Genomic DNA, 22,639 nt, shown 5'->3' with positions numbered 1-22,639 from the left:
ACTCTTACATCCTCCTCTGGTAGATGTCCAGAATGACTCTGGGTAATCCCTTCACTCCTCTTGCCTCAGTTTCCCCACACCAAACACACACAGTAAGTATCTACACCCTCCCTGAGTGTCCTCATGGGTTAATTTGCTTTGGAAATACTACCATCCTAACTCCTGTTACTCATCCAGCTGTTCCTGTTGCTGTCATCGATGAAAGCAGACTTGAGTGTTTCTAGAAGTGACAAGTAAACTGCTCTGAGGACTTTTAATGAAGTGTCCCAAAAGTTACACCCTTCGAGCTGGAGACATGTCATCCTCTTTGATTTTCTAACATCTGCAGGTAGATTGTCCTTGGGCACCTTTCTGTAATTAATGTGAAAATTCCTTGTAAGCATGAATCCTGGTGCTTGCACTCTCTGCGGCAGCATCTCCCACACTTCATTGACAAGGGAATGCTCTTGACTGGTCAGAAAATACAATGGAGAATAAAATAACGCTGACAGGCAACTTCATTTAGCTGTCAAGCACGTTTGATTAGTTCCTGTCAGCAAACTTGCAGGATAATCCATCTCCCACTGTTTCTTCATCAAGGACAACATAACTCTCTACCCATGACACAGATGCATGCTCTGGAGGCATGACACCAGCTGCCAAAAGCTATTTCCTGGCCCGCCGTGCTTCCCCAGGAAGGAGATTAGTCAAGTCCCAGCTAAGAAACAACGGGGAAGCCCCAGCACTGTTGCAAACGGCAGTGCAATGACAAGCCACCCCAGCAGTGCTCCGGAGGGCTGGTGCTGGATTGAGGCTGGCAGTCACTGCCATGGTGAGCAGTGATGGGAGCACTCCGGACGTGAGGGTGAAGGGCAGGGAGCCCAGGAGAACCACACTGGGAGGAAAATGAGACCCTCCAAAAAGGAAAGGGGAAGGATGTCAAGAAGCAGCAGAGGGAATGGGAAGGAGATGTATGTCTTGAGAAACAACTGGTGAGAACAGCTCAGAGCAAACCTGCTCTGAGCCTGGCGCTGGCATCAAGCAGATAGAGCCTGGAGATTGCCCTGCCATGTCATCCAGGCTCTCTCTAGAAGGAACAGCATCAGGATTGCAGCTGTCTCCCTGTTCCCTGAGGCACACATATTTATTTGCCCTCAAACTTAGAGGTGCTGTGTCCTGGCAATGATCTAGGAGATAAAGATAAAAAATCTCAGACTGATTCTGCTCTGTCACGCAGCTGGGCTGGGACTCCAGTAATCCCTCCTTTCCTACCCAAAAGGGACCCCAATGGACTTTATCAGCACAGGTTCTGCCATCAGTGGGGCCCTGACCCAAAGCCCATGAATTCAAAGTGGGGTGATCTGCACTGGCAAAAGTTCAGGCTTTGAACTTCTAGTAGGTGTCAGGGATCATACAGCCAACTGAGCCTCCAAGACACTGGAGATTGAGTGTTGGCTAGATTTGTGCCTCTGCTATGGCACCTGTGTGACTGTATGCATATCTGGAGAGTTTCACAAACTTCCATTCTTGGTGATTCCCTGCATCCCTCCAGCAGATGCTGTGTCCAGAACCTTGTATGACTTAGCTTGAAACAGTGGAAAAAATGTACATCTTAGTGAAGAGATGAGTCTCACTACCTGCAACAAAGTACTCTTAATCATAGCAACTTAATTGTATGCCATGTTAGACACAGACTCTCTAGTTAATGAAGGTGAGTGGGAGGCCTTCTGGGAGGGCACGTTATCTTCTCACTGATGTTGGCATGGTGCTCTCCACACGTCCCAGAAGCAGACACTCCTGGTTTATACAGGCATTCACCATTACCCTCTGTGAGCTACCAGTCTGGTCCAGTATCACACTCCCCCTGCCTCTTTTCTTTCTAGCCTTGACTTTATCCCCCCTTTTTTAAGGCAGCTCAGAGGGTTTGCATGAAGGTCAGCGGTCCGGTTCCCTCATGTTGATAAACCAATCACTCTTGCACATCACTCCTGGGGAGAGCAACTGAAATAACCAACTACCACCACTTGCCTGCTGCAGCCTTTTTGGTGGCCTGGAGCATCTACGACATTGTCACGTGAAGCAAAAACATTAGAAGATACCAACAAGAGATCATTAATGGACATGGGGAAAAAAACCAAAGGACAAAGGTAATCTGGATAGGCCAGTTTCTATCAATTATCAGTATCTCAAAGAACAATAAAGAGAGGACGTGCATGGAGCACAGCCCCCTGTGAAATACTCACTTCCCCCAGGGAGGCTGTCTCTGTCGAAGATACACAGCTTGTACCCAAACTCGTTCTCCAAGACTCCCCGCAGTGTCAGCAGCACAAATTCCTCCTCCTCTGCGTTGCGCGCGTAGGACACGTACACATCGTACTCCTTCCCATCTGAGTGTTGGGAGTGCAGAGAAACACAAACGGCAGAAGAGACACTTGTGATACAGCACATGCTGAGCCTTTGACTTGCTTCATGGGAAAAGCAGGTATGAAGGCTCACTTTGAGCCCCAGCACCGCAGGTTAAGACACATTGATTTCCATAATTACAAGACAGCAGCGCTGCCTCTTTGACTATCCAGCCTGAATGTGCAGGTACCCAGACACTGCTGGGTCGCTGAAGGCACGAGACCACAGCAAGATGACCAACCTGTTCTGTCCAGGGTCCTTTTGTCTTTTGATATCTCTGACACTGCTTCCTCTCATTGCTGTCTATCCACATGAGCAGTCCCACCACACACAGACTTGCACCCTGCCTACACCCTCTGAGAGCCGCTGCACCCCCTTGGCAGGTTCACACCACAAGCTGTGAGGGCTCAAACACCCTTCTCATCCTAGAGAGGAAGAAATCTCAGCTCAGAGTCCCAAGAGGTGAACTCCCAGTAGCACAAGGAAGCTGCGGAAGAACTGAGGACAGAAGGGTGATTTCCAGATCCATCCTTTTGGATGCCTTCCCACATTTTAAAGCAAATCATCCTGGATTTGTGAATCCTTACATAGTCACCAGAGAAATCAGGGACTTACTTACTGAAACTTGGTGACTTATCTTGACCATCTAGATCAGATGAAACAGCTAGCCATCAGCAGGGTAGTACCCCAGGGAGCCTGACACATCCATGCTTCACCTCTGCAGAGAATACAGAGGACTTTTCTTTCTTTTCTCTTCTTTCCCCTGACCCAAGCCTGACTCCTCTTGCTCTAAAATGACCCACACAACTGAATGCAGGTATAGAAATGGAATGTCAAAATGTCATCATGCTGTGAAGAGGGTTAAAAATAGCTTATATGAAAATTCCTGTAAGAAAACAAAGGGTCTGGCCTGCAGCAGGATAAAATAAATGTAAGCCCTTTAACTCCTTACCGAGAATGGTTTCATCTGTTCCAAAATGAGCCCGATAGAAGAGGACCATTTCAAGCCAATAAACGTGATAGATGACTATCAGCACCACAACGAGCAGGATGGTTGCCCCCAGTCCACAGGCCAGCTCCACAGTATACTTCGGTGCTACAACTGGGTTCGAAAAGAAAGAGCAGGTCTGGTTTACAGAACAGGTTGGGCCTTCAGCTAAGCAGGAACAAGCTTGTGTCACATGGGAGCAGGCAGATGGCAGAATGACCTGTTGATGGAAACCACCCGCACAGTCCAAAGTCAGCTCATGAACACGACCATCTCAGCAGCATATGCAAAGTCTTGGGGCAACACAACAGCACTTACTTCTAGAAGAGCCAGCCAAAGCTCACCTGCAGCAAAGGCAATGGCCACCATTTTACCTCCCCATCAAATACACAGAGTTCTTGTGGCTTGTCCCAGATTGACAGCAAAGATATTACTAGCCATGGCCTGACTGTTTTCTACCAGGAAAGAAGAATCAGAGTTCATTACAGAAAAGCTGAAATGCTTGCAAAAAAATACAACAACCTGTGGACATCAAGCCAGAACATCACAGGTCCCCCTCCAACTCATACAGTGTCTGTCACACCACTGCTGCTTGTTTCTATTAAGGACAGAAAAATAACTCTTCTAACTGTATCCCTGGGCAACTCCATTTTTATGGCAATTCAGGTGGCAGCTGACATGCACACCAGCAAACTGCATGGTAAAAGAACAGCAATGAGTGGAAACATCACCAAATTCCAAGATTTAATAAGTTTTATTAGAAACTGAATTACAAAAAAGAAAATTTAAGGAATTTAACAACTTTCATTAGGTGAGCAGCAGTAAGTACATGAGAAGGAGAGGGAAATCATCCAGAAAAAGCAGGAAACATATATAATCTAATGTAATGAATCAGTTGGAGCCAACATATATAGCTACTTCCTAAAAACTGGAAGACAAGTGCTGAGGGGTTAGGTTCTGGCATGCTTGATATTCCTATGTGCAGTGGGATGGTCTGCAGCGAGCTTAGCTTAAGGTTGCTCTGCCAGCAGTGGTTAGGGATGGTTCTTGGATTTTGTCGTGGCGCAGAGCAGAAAGGAGGGGTGGTGAATAACCAGGTCTGCTCAGAGCAAACCCACTCAACTGCCCAGGAGCAGACGGGGGAGAAAGAGAGAGCGTAGTACAGATCAGTCCACTAGAAAACAGCATTTAGGCCTGCTGTATAGAGAAAGAATCTGAAGATTTTAGATTTGCTTCTGCTACATGTACAAACATTATCATCCCAGAAGAATTATGTATGTAGGATGAACACACTGGCAGATGGTTTCAGTCTTTCTCAGTTGTATGTTTGGTCTATTGTTCCTTCCTAATGATCCAGAAAAGGTTTGTCTCAAAAGAATGGGACTAAAAAGGAAGGAGGACAAAAAGGAAGGAGGCTCTGTGAGCCTTCCCATGCTAACAGGGCAGAGTAGGGGGAAGAAGGTGTCTGGCATGAGCTACACAAGACAGGGTAGCATCCCTTATGGGAGAGGGGAGGTCCAACCTACAGCAAGCCGGTGTTGAAGCTCTAAATGAGGTTGATAAGGAGGCAGAAATATCCACCTTAATCAGGAAACCTCACATACCTACAGTGAAGGCTCAGTTCTTATGACTGAGAGGTGGGTCTGGGAAACAGGAACAAAATCTTTGATGAAAGGAAGACGTAGGAAAAAACCCATACTGAAGAGAGCTGGATCAGTCTATACCATCCATGCTGAGATGGCTGTATCTAGACTGGAGCATCATCACAGCAAGGAGTAAATCCACAAAGCATCGTGGTTAGACTGCCTCACTCCCTGAGCAGTGTCAACGAGTGCAGCCTGCCTTCTGGAGGATGCCAACCGGTAGCTGTTGCATCATGCAAAACTCTCACGCAATCAAGTAACCTGAAATCACTTCAAGCAGCCTGTCCCCTCAGGTCTGCTTCAACTGTGGTACATGGATGGAATGAGAGGTCTATCCACTCCTCTCTCTCCCCAAGCACTTGACTGTGATAGAGTATACGTGACACGCGTCCTTTGCTCCCTGTCTCCAAGAAGTGGTGCAATATGACAGCAATAATACAGCAGTGCATACAGAACAGCATGTGTTGGGGAAAGGCCTCATGGAATTATTTGTTCCCCTACTGTTTTGCAGGGCAAGGCTCAAGGCAGTACTGACAGCCCTCTCTGAGCATGCCTTATTTCACACCCACGCTCTGCAGGTATTTTACCTTTCATGCGCACTACGGCCTGGCTATGGTCCTCGCCCTTGGCGTTTCTGGCATAGCAAGTATAATTCCGTTTCAAGTCCTCTGGTGTGGCTTTTGCAACTGTTAGAGTCCTTATGACAGTTTTGTCTTCAAAATCTCTAGTAATTTCACTGTAAGAGAAAAACTAGAGCATTACATATGTGAAACTGCAGCAAGTTCTTAGTGACAAATACTCCTTTCCCTGATACAGCCCAACTCTTTCTTTTAAAAAAAAAAACAAAACACCTAAACTGATATTTATAAATCGATACATACTTCAGATTTTAATACAGCTGCAGCTGTTCCTTTACCTGATTTTCTTTAATATTTATTTTCCCACTCATATTTTCTCATTGCAGATGTGTCACATTGCATTTTAGAGATAAAGGAAGTTCTTGCCTACAAAGCAACAAGATCTCATGAGCTCAGGATTCAGAGCCCTCGTCACATTCCCTGTGCAATCCTGGATGAGTCACTTTGTCTCTCTCTGCCTGAATTGATCATGTGCAAAATGGGGATAATAGTATTTCCTTTTGCCTTTCCTTTTTCTGTGTAGGTTTGCAAACCGATTGGGGCAGCGACTGCCTTCCACATGTAATTCAGCACCCAGCAAACGGGACTCTGAACCTCATTTGGGTTCTTCATGTAACTGAATCTCTATTCCTCCTAATCAATACTATGTATATTACTACATTTTTGTTTTCAGCCTCTGTTTTTTGAAACATTTTTATCACTTATGCTATTCAGGAACGTTCCTCTAAATAAAATTGTGTCTGCCCCTGTTTTAGAAGTCCCATAATAGCACCAGCTGTTGGCACCACTACCAGTGAACAAGTGATGATGTGAACTGGTAAACAAAGCTCCCTCAAATCCTTCTGTAAGACAAGACACTGTCCAGGTCTGGAGACCTCCTCCCTGGAGGTCCTGGTGCTCATCACAGCACAGTGCAGACACAGGGGTTTGTGATTAATAGGGAAGTGGGGGACTCCACACTCCCTTGCAAGGGAAAATGGGACTGTCGCATGTCTGCACCCACACCCCTCTGCAGGACCCAAGAGAGGGTTAGATAAAAATGAAGGTTCACATTACTATGTTACCTTTGTGTGACTTTTATCTTGGAGTCCATGATGTCATCTGTGTTTTTCCCATCTATGGTCCACCACACCTCAGTCCGAGAGTCCTTCAGGAAGGTGAAGAAGACCTCACAGGGCAGAACAAGGTCATCTCCTGGGAAGAAAGGAGCACTGTGAGGTATTGCAAAGCAGGAACAGCATCACCTTGACTTTTGTGCTTTCCAGTGATCCTACCAGCCTGAGCTCTGCCTCCCTTCAGGAGGGAATGAGGCCAGCATCCACCTTCAGACATCTGATAACAGTTTAACACCCCGGACATGTCGATTTATGACAGACAAATAAATAGGAAAAAATATCCTGCCTTCTCAAATGTGTTACAAATTCCTTGACTGCACCAAGTGACCCACCCAAAGGGAGATGCTCCATGCCAACCACTTCCTTGGAAAGCTGGGCAGTGTTGATCATCCCCACTGCACAGGGGACAGATGTCATAAAGTGAAGGATCCAGCTCCACAAAAACATTTTGGTGTGGGAACACTTGTTCAGGCATTTAACTTCCCCTCAAGATCAGGCTTGGGAGTGTGAATATCTTTGTGATCAGCCCGTAAGTGATTTTATCTTATAGAGTGACTGTGGAAGAAGTCTGACCTTCTGAGCCAAAAAAGCTGTGCTTTAAAGTGAAGACTCTGCTGCTAATCATCATCATTGGCACCACAGTTATTATAGTAATGTAATGGGACATGATCCATTCAATATAGGGAATTGCTCCAAAGAGCTATCAGTCTGAACAGATGGGGTGGGGGAAGGGGCGCGGAACCCCGTTACACAATGCTGTGAGGCCAGCAAAAGGAGAGCTGTCATTAATTAGGAAGTAATCAGCCAAAAAGGGAGAGGAGATGAGCAAGAAGTGGCCAGAAGGCTGAAGCCACTGAGGGGCTGAATGAGGGAGGGCTGGAGCAAACCACAGCCAGGGACAGGGCTGAGACAAGGTCCTACAGGAATTTCTCTAAGTATCTGAGGGTCCCCATTTCGTCTGCAGCTGCAGTTCTGCATCTCTGTGCCTGAATATCTATCTTTACTTGTGCTTGCAAAAATAAACTTTTAAAGCTGTGCTCTCCTATTCTTGCATCAAGAACTGGCACCCTTCACTGTCTGCCAGGCAACTTGTGGCAGCTCATGTGCTCTGCCAGGGAAAGCACCAGGGATGCAGTGGAATGGGAGAGCTTCTGTGCCTGGCTGGGTCTCCCTGTCCCAGCAGGCAGGCTGCCAGGGCAGTGACAGCAGGCAGCATGCGTTGCAATTTACCTGCTTCCAGTTCGTAGACAACCTTCTCATTTGGAGAGGTGAATTGTGGTGGCAAGGCCTTGTTCGGAGATCCTGCGGGAGAGAACAGAGAGCCCCCGACGGGGACCGGGACTTCATAAGTACCTGGGGTCCTTGCAGCCTCGCTCATGATGCCCTTGTGCCCCACTGCACGTGCCCTGCTGCACGTGCGCCAGTCTAACTTGTGATACAATCCTGCTGCAGAATTCCATGCAAAGAGAAATCTAATCCTAGTCCCCACTCAGGGCCAGACCCAGATTCTGAGGCTCCTCCAAAGTTTAGGTAAGTCTAGACACAAATTTTTGGGCCTCTCGCATCAGAAGAGCTCCATACCCCTCTCATCTCCCACAAGGCACAACCTGTACTAATTTTTTTTTATTGCTGCTTCTAGAAAACAAAATACAAACATAATTTCTTGTTGCAAGTATTTAATTCAGCTGTCAAAGCAGCAGTTGCCATGGGACTCCGCATGTGCTCTACTGTTCACTAGGTTTTTAAGCTCTGTCTACAATTCCCTGGCAGGCAGGCTGAGCCCTTGTGCCTGGGACGGACCTGTCCAAGCACTGGGCTGGGTAACTGGAGCCCTGCCTGGCCAATTAACAGTCTCAAGCTCAGCCCACAAGGCTTTGAGATTGCAAGAAGACCAAGGTAAGTTGGCTACAATGGGACAATCCCACAAATAATGATGAGCAAAGGGCACTGGAGACAAAAATGAGCAAGAATGCCAGGGTTATGCATTCACATGCCAGCAGAGGGTACCCCTGGCCATCTCATGGGCTGTACCGCACCAGCCTAAGCCTGGTCACCCTCTCTGTTGTTTGGGGCATTTGATGTGGTAGTGGATAGGACCTCCAGTGCAACGTGTCCTGGGCAGTCACACGAGGCTGACCCCAGCAAGCAAAAGCATACCAAGTCAGTTGGGTAATGCAGATTGAGCACAACCACAAATGGATCCTGTGACAGACTCTTCTAGCTGTTTTCACCACTTCTGCAGTTATCCACCTGCATTTTACACATTTTAAAGTCATTCTTACCCACCACCTTCATCTTTACGGTTCTGGTGAGATTATAGGTTCTTCCATGGTCCTTGAATGTCACAATACAAGTGTAATTCCCTTTATATGCACTGCGGACAATGCCAATGACAAGCCTGGGCCCTTGGGGGTATCGCTCATAGAAGCCATCCACCGAGTTGCAGTTCTGGAGTCAGGCAGAAAAACACTTGAGTTTTGGGATTCAAAAGTAAAGATATTGGTTTAAATGCTACTACAAAAGTCTGTTTTTAAACTATGAATATGATACTTGGAATTATGATGTAGGTCAGACCTAAATACCATGAACTTTGAGCATGTTGGAATACAAACTGGTATGTTCACCTTGAAAATGAGGTGATGAAGCAGATGACCCTAAGAGTTTTATCCTACCTTAAATACAGACAATTTTATAAGAGAGATGTCTGATCCAGAAGTACATTTGCAATGAAGGCGAGTGCCTCAGCAGAGTGAAGAGTGAAAATAAAGAGAGATGGAAAGAAAATGCTGATGTATTCATAAATGGATACTAAGACTAAAGGACATGTCCCCCGTTGATGTCAGTGTGTCTAACTCTTTTGGGACTAATCAAGCTACCTTCACTGACTTCAGCTGAGGATGAGGCCCCAAAATTGGCAACTAGCAAATGAGAATCTGTAGTACAGAAACCTTAATAACTCTTCTCTTTCTGTCAGGCAAGGCAGGAAACCTCTGCCAAGTACCAGGCTAGAGATCCCTTTTCAGAAAGGGGTTATGCAGATGACATCTTGATTGTCATAAAACCCAAAGATGTGCACATTTTCTAAGAGATTATTTCTGAATGGTACATTTCCAAATCAGATACATCCTAATGGGGCAGTTCAAGACAGGGGTCATATACCAGTTTTAATGATTTTTATTAGGCATGGGATGACTTGCTGCCTGAAAAATTACTTCCATGGGGCTTTTTGCTTCATTCTGCTAATTGATTGTTGAGACGTGAATTTCAATGAATGGCACAAGTAAAGCATTTCAACTACTGGATTGAAACTGCTCTTCTTGCATACAAAAGTAAGTTTTTCCTGAAGGGTTTGAGAGATGTTTTTTTTCTTTTGGGGTGGGTTTTTTTGTTTGTTTGTTGTTTGTTTGTTTTTTAAATCAGCAGGTATATTCGTTGCCAACTTTATTATTAAATTCACTCATACAGAACCTTCTATCTAGAAATCCGAAAGCACTTTATAAGCAGTTAGACAATTCAGTCCCATAACCCTCTGGCTGCACATCCCGTGAGAATTCTTATTCTCTCTTGACTAAAGGCATCTGCCTAGAGAAAAACACTGAGGTCAAAATTTAATAAAATTGAGCAGGAATTCTGTAGGCAAGAGCCTGAGGATGGCTGCAGACAGCCTAATTATCAGAGCAGTATGGAGGGTGGGGTAGGGATGTCTCCATCTTCAGAAAAGAGGTTTGCTTAATTGTGTCAAACAGGGCACCCATGGTCCTTGCAGAGGCCTGATGTACAACTTCATACCCAGACCTCAAAGAGTTTTGGAAAAGATGCTATTTTCATTAGCAGGTGGGGTTTTTTTGTTTTGTTTTTTGTTTGTTTGTTTGTTTTTACAGAAGAGAGAATATGAATTACAGTTTCCTTTACAGGGATAATGACTGGCTCACACAGCAGATCAGGTATACCTGTCTGCAGCTGAACTGAGGTTCCTAAATCCCTTCTTCTACAGTATTCTCCACTTGTGCACGCTGGCCAAAAAAGTTTCAGTGTTAGCTCTCAATTCCCTCCCAAGAGCAGTTTTACCCTTGAACTCAATGGAAACAAAGCTCTTAAAATTAGTAAAGCTTCATTAACAGCTTCATCCCTGGGGAGACTCTGAAACATAACTCCATGATTCTCATGCCAACCATTGCTTTTTCAGATACAACACTGCATTCCTCCACTGCCCAAGTAAGTCTTTCTTACCAAGTACCACTTGACAGTTGGTGTTACACTAGCAGGGTAAAACCCATCAATATCAGGACATATGATCTTCTCATTGGCGTGCTCCAAGTAGAACATCTCCTCAATGGGTTTTATTGAATGGCTCACACAAGAGTGTTGGTCTTTCGGAACAACCTCCAAGGGAAATGCAACTTTGCTACAGTAGGTTGTATTTCTAAGGACAGAGGAAGACAGGGCTGATTAGTTAAAACTTGTTTGCTCCTATAGCAGTGGAATGAAATAAAAATCACACCTGCAATGAGCACCATAGCGCTGATGAGGTATATACAGCCTTAGTTGACTCATTTATAAATGGGAAAGAAAACACCATCAGAGATGGCCATACTAGCTCAGAAAAGCCTATAAAGATGACTAACAAGCAACATCCACTCCCCTGCTGGTAAAGCAGATAATAGGGTCAAAGACACGATGAACAAGAGACAACGTGAGGAAGATCAAAAAGAGCTCAGTGCATAGCAGATGCTATGTTCATTTTGTACCACACTTAGAGACACTTTTAATTTCCTAGAAGTCTGAATCTCATGAATCTTTGCCAAATTAGCATGCAGTCAAAACATTACCCCTGCATCTGAAGCTATTTTTACTCTAGACATACAGATCACTTCTTAATGGTGAGTGCCTGTGGATTCTGCCATGGGCTCAGCAATAATATTTTCATGGACACTTGCAGCTAGCAAGGAGAAGCATGCTCATTAATGTTTGCAAGGCTCCAAGCATTATTACGATGTAAATTGGCTCAGCACTGAGCGGTCTTATAATTGTAACATTCTTCTCCCATTAAGGCTTATGTAAATGGTCTTCTCCCTAAAGAAAGATCTGGTGCTAACAGCATAATTTTCCCGCTTCTATGAAAGTCCTTTGATTACGCTGAAAACACACAGAAGCTGCACCACACAACCTACCTGAGCATGCACGTGTAATTCCCAGTGTCATTTTGAAGAGCGGGCCAGAACCAAAGGGTGTCTTTCTCCTTACTGATGTGATTGTCCGGGAGACGAAAATTAATGGGCTCCTCCAGATCCCGGTCCTGCCCGATCCTGTACCAGATCAGGGTTAAGCCAGCAGAATGGGCTGTGCTGTAGTTGTACTTCAAGAAGGTCTCAAAAAGTGGGCATTTGATCTTGGCAGGTTCCCCATCATAAATCTGGATCTGCTTCATGGTGTCCACACCCCAGTCATCGCAGCGTTCTGCAGCCAGGAAGAACAAGGTACCTTAGCTTGCAAGTCTGCAGGAGAAAAACAGTTCTGCCCATGATCCCCACAGCCCTTGGTCCTGTCCCCATTAAAATCAGAGGCAAAAATGTAGTGTTTTCAGTGGAAGCAAACTGGGCTTTTATAAAGCAGAGCAAGAATACCGTGTTCATTTCTAGAGAACCTGCAAACCTCTACTTTCACTTGTACACCTCCTGCATTTCTTCCAAGCTATTTATCCCCCATCAGGACAACAGGATAGGATATTCCTGCATAACAGCAGGCTTCCTAGAGGGTTCCAAGAAAATTCAACCCTAAAAATCTTGTGTGGGAAGATAAAATTTGGATGAAAACAATGCTAGAGGTGTGTGTGCATCCACACACAGTGACAGGGAAAATGGAAGTAGAGGTGTTGATATAAGAGAGAAAAAAAAAATAATGCAAACATCAACGCTCCCTTAGAGCTATGGGCCATTGCCCCTGACAGAAGAAGCTGGACTGTGGGTCTGGGGAGCGAAGTCTGTCTTTCTTGTGATGGATTCATGCGACGCCTGTGCACGCCCTGATAACACAGAGTACAAGCACTAATAAGTGACATGTAGCGACTGTTTATAGCGAAGTTTGGGAAGGGAGGCTGGGGGCAGAAGAGGCAGTATGGACGAGGTTGCAGCAGGTTCTCTTGGGGATCCCCAGGCAGCCCCCAGGTGCAATCCCCAAGCACAGTTCAACAGGTTCAGCATGGTTCACAGCAGACTCAGGCTGACATAGAAACTGGGCAGCATGAGAAAAAGCTGTGCAGTGCCTTTTTATTTATTTATTTATTTATTCTTGTCATTAGTGAATAATTTCAGGACAAACAGCACAGTCAAAACCTATTTATCTTCCAAGTGCTCCTTTCCACTCCATTCCTCCTACCCATCAGGATGCCCAGTCACGAAGGGACTCGATGCAAGAAAAGCATGGTACCAGGCTGTCGGCAAACCTGAGAGCAACCTACACTGCTGGCGCCAGCCGAGACACACGGAGAAGCTGCTGTCACTGCACCTCCCATCTCCCTGCGCTGACGAGGCAGAGCGTGGCACGGCACGCTTCCCAGCGCATCTCTTGTAGCTGCCGGGAGGCATTAGCTAGGGCAGCCTGACGTCTGAGAGCCCAAAATGAGTCAAACAGGAGAGGGGTGTGCTGCCTGCAGCAGTCCCCGGGAGCGGTGTCTCAGCGTATCACAGGCACACCAAAGGCAACACTGCAAAGCCTCTCCGCTTTGCAGATATTAGAACTCGGACGGAGAGGAAAAACAGAATACAATATGCTCTTTGAGCCCAATTCTTCTGAACTGACTTCACAGGCCCAAAGCAGGATTTCTGGCATTTTATCTTCCTTAAAGAGACAGTGGGATGTAGCTTGGCCCCAAATTCATACTTAATTAAAAAAAGCAAAGAGATAAACCTTTGAGAAGACGGGCCCAGAACGCTTAAAGGCAGCAATGCTAACTCCTGTGGCTCAGCAATGGTTAGTCACAGTGAGGAGGAATCTGGGCCAGTAAGAATAGAAATGTTTCCTGGCGGTTTACACATAAATGTAAATGCAAACTGCACTGCTCCTCCCGTGGTATGCCAAACACTCACATGACACAGTGCTACTTCTGAAGGAAGAGAGTGAATTGGCCTAGGAAGAGACAGTGAAGCTACCCAGAGTACAAGTATTTGCTAGTAGGAACCCCAAACCCAAATGGCTGGAGAGCGCTATCACTCGCCATCTAAGAAACATATAGATATGTCTTCCAAAACTGCACAGCATCATCCAGTACGGCTGCTACCACAGCCAGCACCAAGGCTCATTTTGAAAGACCAAATCACTATTGGAAGTCTTATACCATGGGAAGGTGGATAGTCACCACTATGGTCAAGGCCAACTGGAACCAGTACGCTGCTTTATTCCGGTGGGGTCAAGCTACTGGATTAGGCATGGTGAAGTTTCCATAGAGTGGTAAATGAGACAAATGAGCCTGCCAGAGACTGCCTGCTAATTGCATGATAAAGTAGTGATTACTGTTCATGAAGGCAGGGCATTTATTTTTATGAAGAAAGGCTTTCCCTCTGAAAGGGAGCAGACCTGGGTCTGTAAATCAGGACATCCAGGTTCTCTTCCCAGCACCTGACTTTGCTGTCTCCTCTTGGGCTGCATAAAGGCAAATTGTCCTTATTACTTCAAATGGCAGGACTGGAGAGGAAGAAAACTATATAAAATATTACAGTACTGAAATTCTTGGAGTCAAGATCAATGAAATTTGCAATCATGAACAGCTCTTGCATTTTGCAAGAGCTCATAAATCAGCACTGTAAAACTACTTACCCGTTCTACCTGAATGAGTTATTGAAAATAAATACAACTATTTTTTTTTTTTTGCTTCCTAGATTACTCAAAAGCAATGTATGGGCCTTGTCTTCTTGGCTGGGGAAGAAGCGACTGTTACTATTCTTTACTATAAGAGCTGTACCTGGAGATTTTATCTCACAGCTGGCTAATTTGCCTGACTTCAGGAACACTGTCCCACCAAACAGCTAGTACTAAGACTCCCCACGTGTGTCCTGCCTTGGGGTGCTGCATGCTGAGCTGAAGCCCAAACAGAGCACATAACCGTGCTGGTAACAAGCAGCTACACCAGCAGACTGTGCTTGCTACCCTGCCGGCAAGGACTCCTCCTGGCTGCCAGGGCAAAGCCAGCCCAGCATGGCTCCGAGGGCTCAGGGAGTAAAGCCACAACCCATCGCTCACAGCAGAGATGGCAGAAACACCACAGGCTGCAGTGAGACCACTTTCATGCATAAAACACGAGGGCAGAAGTTGCGGTGCTTCGCACAACTTCCTTCCTCCCTGTGCCATGCTGACAGTAGTACTGCTATTTCAATTTTTTGGGGTGTTTTATGCCTGAGGTAGCTGGGCTGTGCCTGACATGGCATGTGAGGGGACTGCAGGGCATCCCTCGCACACACCTCTATGAGCCTCTTCCCACTCGGCTATGATGTGGCTTTCTCCCTGTGCCAACAACACCCTTTGCCGTGGTGGCACTTTTGCAGCAGACCCCAGCAGATGGGTCAAGCCCAGACAACCGGCTCCACTCCCCCCACGCGTGTAAGGCAGAGGAGATGCTCGCATTATTATCACTATAATTTTATTTGCATCCAACAGCTCCCTGCAACATTCCGTGCCCCTTCCACTATTTTAACTTTTATTGGATATTCAGAGCCGATTTGCTGCTAACATCAGCATGCAGCTACTTGAATGTCAGTCTAAACTGGAGATAGCCTGAAAAAAATGCATGACTTCACACTGAATCTCACTGGCATAAAGCAGCTCCCTCTATGGAAAAAAAAAATATATAGATACACACACATTGATATATCCTGACTTCAGTAACAATATTTGAGGGGGCATTGCAGAAAGAAGATGCAAGGACCCAGTTCTAATTGTGAGAAACAGCACTAACTTCTACGGTGCTGTGCCCATTTGCAGCAACTCATGCTTGTTTTCACTGGCTAAGCCTAGGAAGTGAGTTTCTTCTCTCTTGAAATGTTTCCTGCACAAAACAGCCATTGGAGTTAAGAGCAGCTCCTGATTAAATCAAGTGGGATCAGCATTCACGCGCCGACTTCAGAGGTTCACTAATGAACAGAAACCAGTGAAGAGATGGGGGAGCTAGATGCCACTCCATGGTCCCTTCCATGCTGCAGCAAATGAAGCACTACACACATAACTGAGGGACACAATAAAACTCTCTAAAAATCCACCATCCCACAAATGCATCTTCCTAGAAACACCTCTGTAAAACACTTTTGGAAGAAGCCATCTTTTTCTCATTACTGATGAGGTGTACTGCAGATGCCTCAGCTGACCCTTCTTACTGCTGGGTGCTCTGTAATCACACAGCAGGGCGGTCTGTGACCCATAATACCTACCCGTGACAGACGACGCAGGAAAAAGGCAAGAAACGGTCCTGTTTCCACAGCCCTGCTTGGGAAAAGGGATGAGGATTATACAGGCTGGAGGGAGGCTACATGGTAGAAGGAAAGACAGCATTGGAAGACAAAGTGCAGACAGAAAGGTCAGGCTAAGGATGCCCACCTTGATTTCATGTGCCTTGAGATAAAGATAAGAGCAGGCTGCTGCGCTACTGCTCCTCCCTGATGCACGCTGGGAACTAGGTGAACTGGCAAAGTTAACTCCAAATGTCTTCCTTGCTTGGACTGTATGTTGCAATCCATGTTCGTAGGGGTATCTACTACTGGTACAAGGGACAGAAACCTCTTCTGTACAGAAATAGTCAGATCGTCCTGTTGCTGAATCTGGTGCTACAACGCCCTTAAACACCAGGCATCCCAAAACAGACTCCTCCTTAGAAGCCAAACAAAGCTGAAGAAAGTGGCTTCTCCAGATGCAAAGTAGAAAATGAAAGGAGAGGAGAAAAAAAATGATGATGTTGCTCAGCTGCATAAAGGTGAAAACAGACATTTCTAGAAACCTTTCCCAACCTTTCGCTTATTGCACTGATTTACCCCCTTGGGAACAGAGCTCTGAATACACACACCTGAAATGCTTCTGAGATACATCTGCAGCACCCATTAGAAGCACCCACACAGTCAAAACAGAGATGAAATTGGTGCTATTATCTGGATTTTTCAAGAAGAGACAAACTGCTTAACCCACAGATCAAAAAAGAAAACCAGAGTAAGGCCACATCAAGAAATGCCATCCCATTTTCTCCATGGTTTGGCATTTCTATGCAGTCATTTTAAGTACCTTAATTTAAAAAAAATTTTCAACCACCAAAACTCTATCAGGTCCACACCGCCTCCACCCCTTCCCTCCCTAGACCCCTGGGCTACAAACAAAAGCTTCCCCTAGTTAAAATTTCTGTGAAGAAATAATAAAGAGCCATTTTTATGAGAGGCCATCTATCATGCTAGCACAAATTACCCTGCCACTTGGCAAACTGATGCGCCCTTCTTAATCGTCTCTAATTTTGGGAGGGGCCCTGCCTTGCACGCAATTGGGACTGCACAGCAGGACACGAAGCCATCAATGCTGCTGGTTGAATGGCATAGCAGACCCCTCTTCCCTACGCCATTTCAGCATGAGCATCAGATTGGGCTGTGCTATCTCAACAGCTTCCTATTTTCTTCAGCCGCCCCTGCTGCATTATCTTAAAGCAAAACTGATGTGAGTCAGCCTTCACCCAAGGAGCATGGCCAGGCCAGCGGTTAGCTTGATGCAAGAATCAGCATCAATAAGGCAGAAAAAGCTGGTCACACAAAGTGATTAAGTGAGAATTAGTCATTAGTACCTTAAAAAAAAATTTTTTTCCCCCCACCCTCTTTCAAGCTCACAGCAGTCCGTGAGAAGGAAGCAGAGGAAGTCAGGCTGAATGGAGGAGCAGCACCGCGAGCACAGGAGGTACCAGCTGTGGCCAGCAGCCACGCGTGGGTGCGCTTTCCATTTACGCCGGTGCCAGGAGCACCCACTCTTCCACTGCGTCTGCGTTTTTCCTTTCACACGTGCATCCTGCACAAGACCACCCCTCAGCAGCGTGCTCCCTGGCCATGTGCTTTGCTCACCAGCTGAGCAATAAGGCAGCATGGCAGGGCAGCCTTTCCCATGCGGTCTGTATCCCATCGGGAGGAGGGAGGGTAGCGTGCAACAAAACAAATGAGAACACCTTCCCTGAACAGGAAGAAGAGGCACAGACCCAAACACACTGAAATCAGTGGGAATGACAGAGAACTTGGGTTAGCCCTAGCCAAGATCAGGTAGGTCTCACCATTTGCTCCCACTATCTCTACAGCAGCGATAGTGGTCGGAGAATGCCCAAAAACTCATTGCAGCTCAATGCTGTCTTGGAGGCTCAGCCTGGAAGCTGCACAAACTCTGCACGAATTTATAATCTGACTTCCAGTGAAAATACATCCAAAAGGGCCTGTCATAAGCTCACTGCCTTCTTCCCACAGTGTCTCCAACAGAGCAAGTAAATAGAAGTGTTCCTGGCACAAACCTCTCTGTGACCAGCTCCGACGCACAGCACGCAGCCCGGCCCCATCTGCGCAGTTCAGCTGCAATGGCACCAGCGACGTGGCTTTACGCTTCTCCCGAGTCTCACCATATTCATCCTGTGGTGCCACTGAGCTCTGATGCCCCCATGGAAGCAGCTCCACTGGATGCTGCACAGAAGGATGGAGTCTCTCTCTCTCCCCCCCAACCACTTTTATCATTTAAATAGATAGGACAGCTGAGAAAGGAAGAAGGAAAAGGACTTTCTGTTGCAGAACAGCTCATCTTTTCTAAAAGCACCTATACATTGTGGCTGTTTAACTTTAAATCCTGAAAGTCTAGTTTAAATAGGCGTGACAGTCAGCCTCTCTGCCAACTTCACGAAAAACAAGCTGACTGTGTAAACTTCTGTTGACTTCAGCACAGCCAGAACTTCAGAGGAAGCAGCCAAGGCACGACATCCAGAAAATGATGATTCTGTAACGGAGCCCATAGCTCCTGACTCCAAGTTTCCTTATCTAATCAAGCACAGCCTGTAACATGGGGAGGGGTAGTGGTTGGTTGTGTCTTTTAAAACTCCCCCACATTGAGCTCCATGCCTGCATTCTCTATCTGTGTGTAAAGCTGTGTTTACTGTATATGGCACAGAGTATTCTGGTTACCTCCAGCAACAGGGCCAAAAAAACAAACAAACAAAAAAGTATTCAGTTTTCTCTAGCAAGCTTGACATGTTTTCCTGGAGGCTTTTTTTAAAAATTGAGATCAAAACGATAAAGGTAGGGGTATGAACTGCTTCAAAGCCTGAAGGAGAAAAGGAGCAAATAGCTACTTTCCATCCCACTTCATTGAGGAAACTGCTGCGTGAAGCAAAGCAGAGCAGCACGGGAGGAGGGGGGAGAGTGAGAGGAAACGGAACGGCCCGTTGCAAAATCCTCTGTAGGAGAGGTAGCATGAAAAGGAGGTTTACCTGATTAGCACCACCATACAGCTGTGCTCACACTGGCAGGGGCTCTTCTGTGTGCCTGGGACGTCAGACTAGGACTTGACAAGGTCCAGGCTCAACCACAGGCTTGCTTAGTTAAACTCACGCAGGCTAGTTATTGTACTTAGCCAGGGTCTCTGTTGCCTGCTTTAAAATATAGTTAACAATTCTGCACTGCCCACCACAAACATCCACAGGAACGGCTGTATAAAAAAAAAAAACCAACACTGCAGCAGTTGTTCTCAGATGAGGACAGGAACTGAAAAAACGCAGCAGGCAGTAAAATGCACCGTAAGGGTCTATGAGCCTGGCAGAAGTCACTTGTGTGCAATAAAATGTATGAGACTGAGCGCACAACTGTGCGGCTGCAGTGAGGGAAAGTGATGGACAAGGAAGGTAGAAGAAAGGTCCCTGATGTCCCCTGACACCCTATTTGATGCACACAGAGGAGCAAAAGCAACCGTCTAATACCACATCAGCAACACACCCAAAATGGGCTTCTTTCTTCCATACGTTTCCGCACTTCTGCGCAGACAGGTCACATCACGTTGACGCCTGCACAAAACTCACCTCTCACAACCTATTTCCTCAGCTGACAAGAAGCAGAAGGAAGTTCTTATCTCCTCAGCGGGCACGACTCTGGCTGGCGAGGAGGGAGGCTGGCGGCTGCGGTTACACATCTGTACCCAGGCCAGCTCTGCTCTGCAGGTTTTATCTCCATCCACTTCAGGACTATGCACCTTTCAACACCCTCGGTGTTGGATAACTTCATGCCCCCAAGCGCCATAAACTTCTACAACTGCAGTAAGTCACAGACGGGTATGGATGGTTATAAAATCAGGTCCTAAATTAGGACAGCAAGAAGCTGAGATTGGAAGAGTAGGAGGAAGTCAGGAAATCCCAGGAGAAGATGATGGGGGAGGGATTTAGTCTCTTTAGAAAACAATAATGCAGTTTAATCTATTTTTCTTTTGACTTTACACACTAAAATAAGCTTCTCAGCTTCTGGGGCTGTCACAAATCATAAGGAAAATAAGGCCACTGGAACCCCATCAGTAGAATAAGAGCTATATAGTAATAATCCTGAGGAGCTACGCAGGGCTTTCCATCTTCAAAGTGTTTTACAGACGGTAATTTATTAATCTGCAGATTTCCCCTGGCCATAAGTAACTACTCTGCCTCTCTGCTAAGCGTGAGACACACAGTGCAGATTGGCACTTGGGAGAGATGGTGCAGGCAGCAGCTCCGACCTCCAGAGCCAGACCTCAGTTTCTGGCTCGCTGCAGTCAGACCTCCACTGCTTCAGCCACCACCTGAATCCAGAAGCACTGGTGATGTCTGGCACTTTGGAGCCAACTTCAGAGGGGACAAAATCGGTGCCTGAGAGCCACTGGTATGGGGAAGTGTAAAAGACATGCTCAGAACCTAGGAAATAATAGCAAAGTCCAGAATAAAACTCCCAGGACAGAGGCTCCTGGCTGCCTTACAGCCACTGCCTGACACCCTCATGCTGGGGTGTCACTCTGGGCAGAAGCTGGCCCCAGTCCTGGGCTCATCCTACCACGCAGCCCATCTGATAGCCCCCAGGGGAGCTGTCAGAGGAGTTTCCTATGCAAACACGATGCTTCCTCACACCAAAGGACTATTTATGCACAGCAGTTACCTGTTCACACTAGGTTGGTCCTTTAGGTAATCAGCATGAGGCTGCGCCTCCTCTCCTGGCAGCAATATTCTTCTGCTTTTCTAATTCCCCAAGACAATACTCCTAACTGTGATCCTCTCCCCAGCCCTCACTCTGTGAAAGCTGGGAGCTCGTGGAGAATGAGAGAGCAGCCTGGTTAGCAGAGAGAGAAAAATGGAACAAGGAGCACAACTACAGCTGCACCTTCTAAATAAGTCAGTATCTAACATAGGCCAGGAAACAAGAAGATAACATTATTCCGTATTCATACTAGCTGTTATGTTCTTTGTCCGTGGTTTTTCATCTCTTAAGCCAGTATATATTTATATGACTTCAGTAGTGCCAAAGAAGTCATCATAAGACCAAAACTGGGTTCATTGGGTTTTGCTGTCCTTCTCTGGCTATCTGGGTTCCTTCTCTGAACATCTGGGTTCATTAAGTATCCTACAACACAAGTGCAGAGATCTAAGCCTTATTTCCATTTTAAGGACAGAAAGGAAAGCAGGAGACCCTGAGTACCATTGCAAACAATGTCCCAAAGGTCATGAGAACGGAATTCAAACCCAGGCACTGCAGATCATGTATATTCTCAAGACCAGAAGAGATTTGCCCACGCATACAGCATGAGTGAGTAGCAGACTCGGGCACAAATTCAGTGTAGAGTAAAAGGCTTGGAGTCTGAGACTACTCAGATCACATTTCTTTCCTCTTCCAGCTTCCAGCTCCCTTTCAGCAAATGATTTTGTTTCAGCACCAGCTTCCATACGAAGCAGAAACAGCAGAGCCCAAAGAATGGATGTTTAGAACCACAGTGCTGTTGGCAAAATTTCTGGAGAAAAAAAAGTTTGCAGGTTTGTCTCTCCAGTAAGAAGTAGGGTGCAGTACAACACTGAAGCCTTCTGACACACTGCCAGGGAGACTGTCAGCCATACTGGCTGAACTGGATGGAAAGGCCATCTGCATTATAGCCGGAGCAGTGCTGGTGTTCTATAGCTTAAATTTAGTAAATGTTGGGTCTTTATCCCCTCTGTAAGCTCAGAGAGGGCTCAGGACTCAGCAGAGCTGCTACCCCTGGCTTGGGGCAGTCTGGTCAGTGCCGCTGAACACGCTGCTCCCCCAGGAAGGGCCACAGAGGCAGACAGGAAAAGTGGCAGCAAACGCCCACAGGACTCCTACTCCTGCCCCTGCCTCCAGCCTTCCCCAGCCAGCCTGGGCTAGAGAGAGAGCTGGTCCTGACAATACAGCATATACACGACCATTATAGCAAAGCACAGAGAAAGATCCAGCTGAAATGACAAATCCCTACCAAGCTATACACCTTAAATATGCCAGAAGCCAGGTTCCCCAGTGAGAACTACCCATCTCCATGGCCTCGCTTGGTGTTAGGAGACCACGGGGGCAGCTGCAGACTGTGCACAGCCCTTCCGCGTTCACTCCGGGTAACCTCTGCTCTTCTCCCCTCACCTACGCTCCCCGCTCCGAGAAGAAAAAGCAAACCCAAATGCTGTAACATTATCAGAGCATGTCCGCTCTCTCACACTGGTCTGTGTTTATGACTTTGCAAGGGTGAAACGAGCTCCAGTTGCCTTTTGGTGCCAGTCCCAGGAAACCCCGCAGTGTAACAGAGGGTTGCACAGACGGCTGCCCCTCCATCCAAGTACAAACAGCCATAAAAGCCCGTCATGAATAACAAAAAACATTTTGACAG

At 46.5% G+C, this 22,639-nt stretch overlaps 1 protein-coding gene across 1 annotated transcript in view; it reads right to left on the bottom strand.

Annotated features, from left to right (window-relative positions):
• Positions 1 to 22,639, bottom strand: part of IL1RAP (interleukin 1 receptor accessory protein) — a gene marked incomplete at its 3' end in the record, with an annotated part of 47,802 nt that overhangs the window by 8,017 nt on the left and 17,146 nt on the right. The window contains exons 3-10 of the mRNA XM_082320690.1: positions 11,938 to 12,223; positions 10,997 to 11,189; positions 9,049 to 9,214; positions 7,997 to 8,068; positions 6,716 to 6,845; positions 5,601 to 5,749; positions 3,335 to 3,484; positions 2,223 to 2,366 (exon numbers count right to left, since the gene is read on the bottom strand). Of these exons, the coding sequence (XP_082176816.1) occupies positions 2,223 to 2,366; positions 3,335 to 3,484; positions 5,601 to 5,749; positions 6,716 to 6,845; positions 7,997 to 8,068; positions 9,049 to 9,214; positions 10,997 to 11,189; positions 11,938 to 12,223 (1,290 nt within the window). The remainder of the gene's footprint in view (positions 1 to 2,222; positions 2,367 to 3,334; positions 3,485 to 5,600; positions 5,750 to 6,715; positions 6,846 to 7,996; positions 8,069 to 9,048; positions 9,215 to 10,996; positions 11,190 to 11,937; positions 12,224 to 22,639) is intronic.

The sequence above is a fragment of the Platalea leucorodia genome (genome assembly GCF_965183815.1).
Source record: "Platalea leucorodia genome assembly, chromosome: 8".
Taxonomy (NCBI): Eukaryota; Metazoa; Chordata; class Aves; order Pelecaniformes; family Threskiornithidae; genus Platalea; species Platalea leucorodia.
The sequence above is the reverse complement of the archived record's forward strand: the minus strand, read 5'-3'. Positions and strand labels throughout refer to the sequence as shown.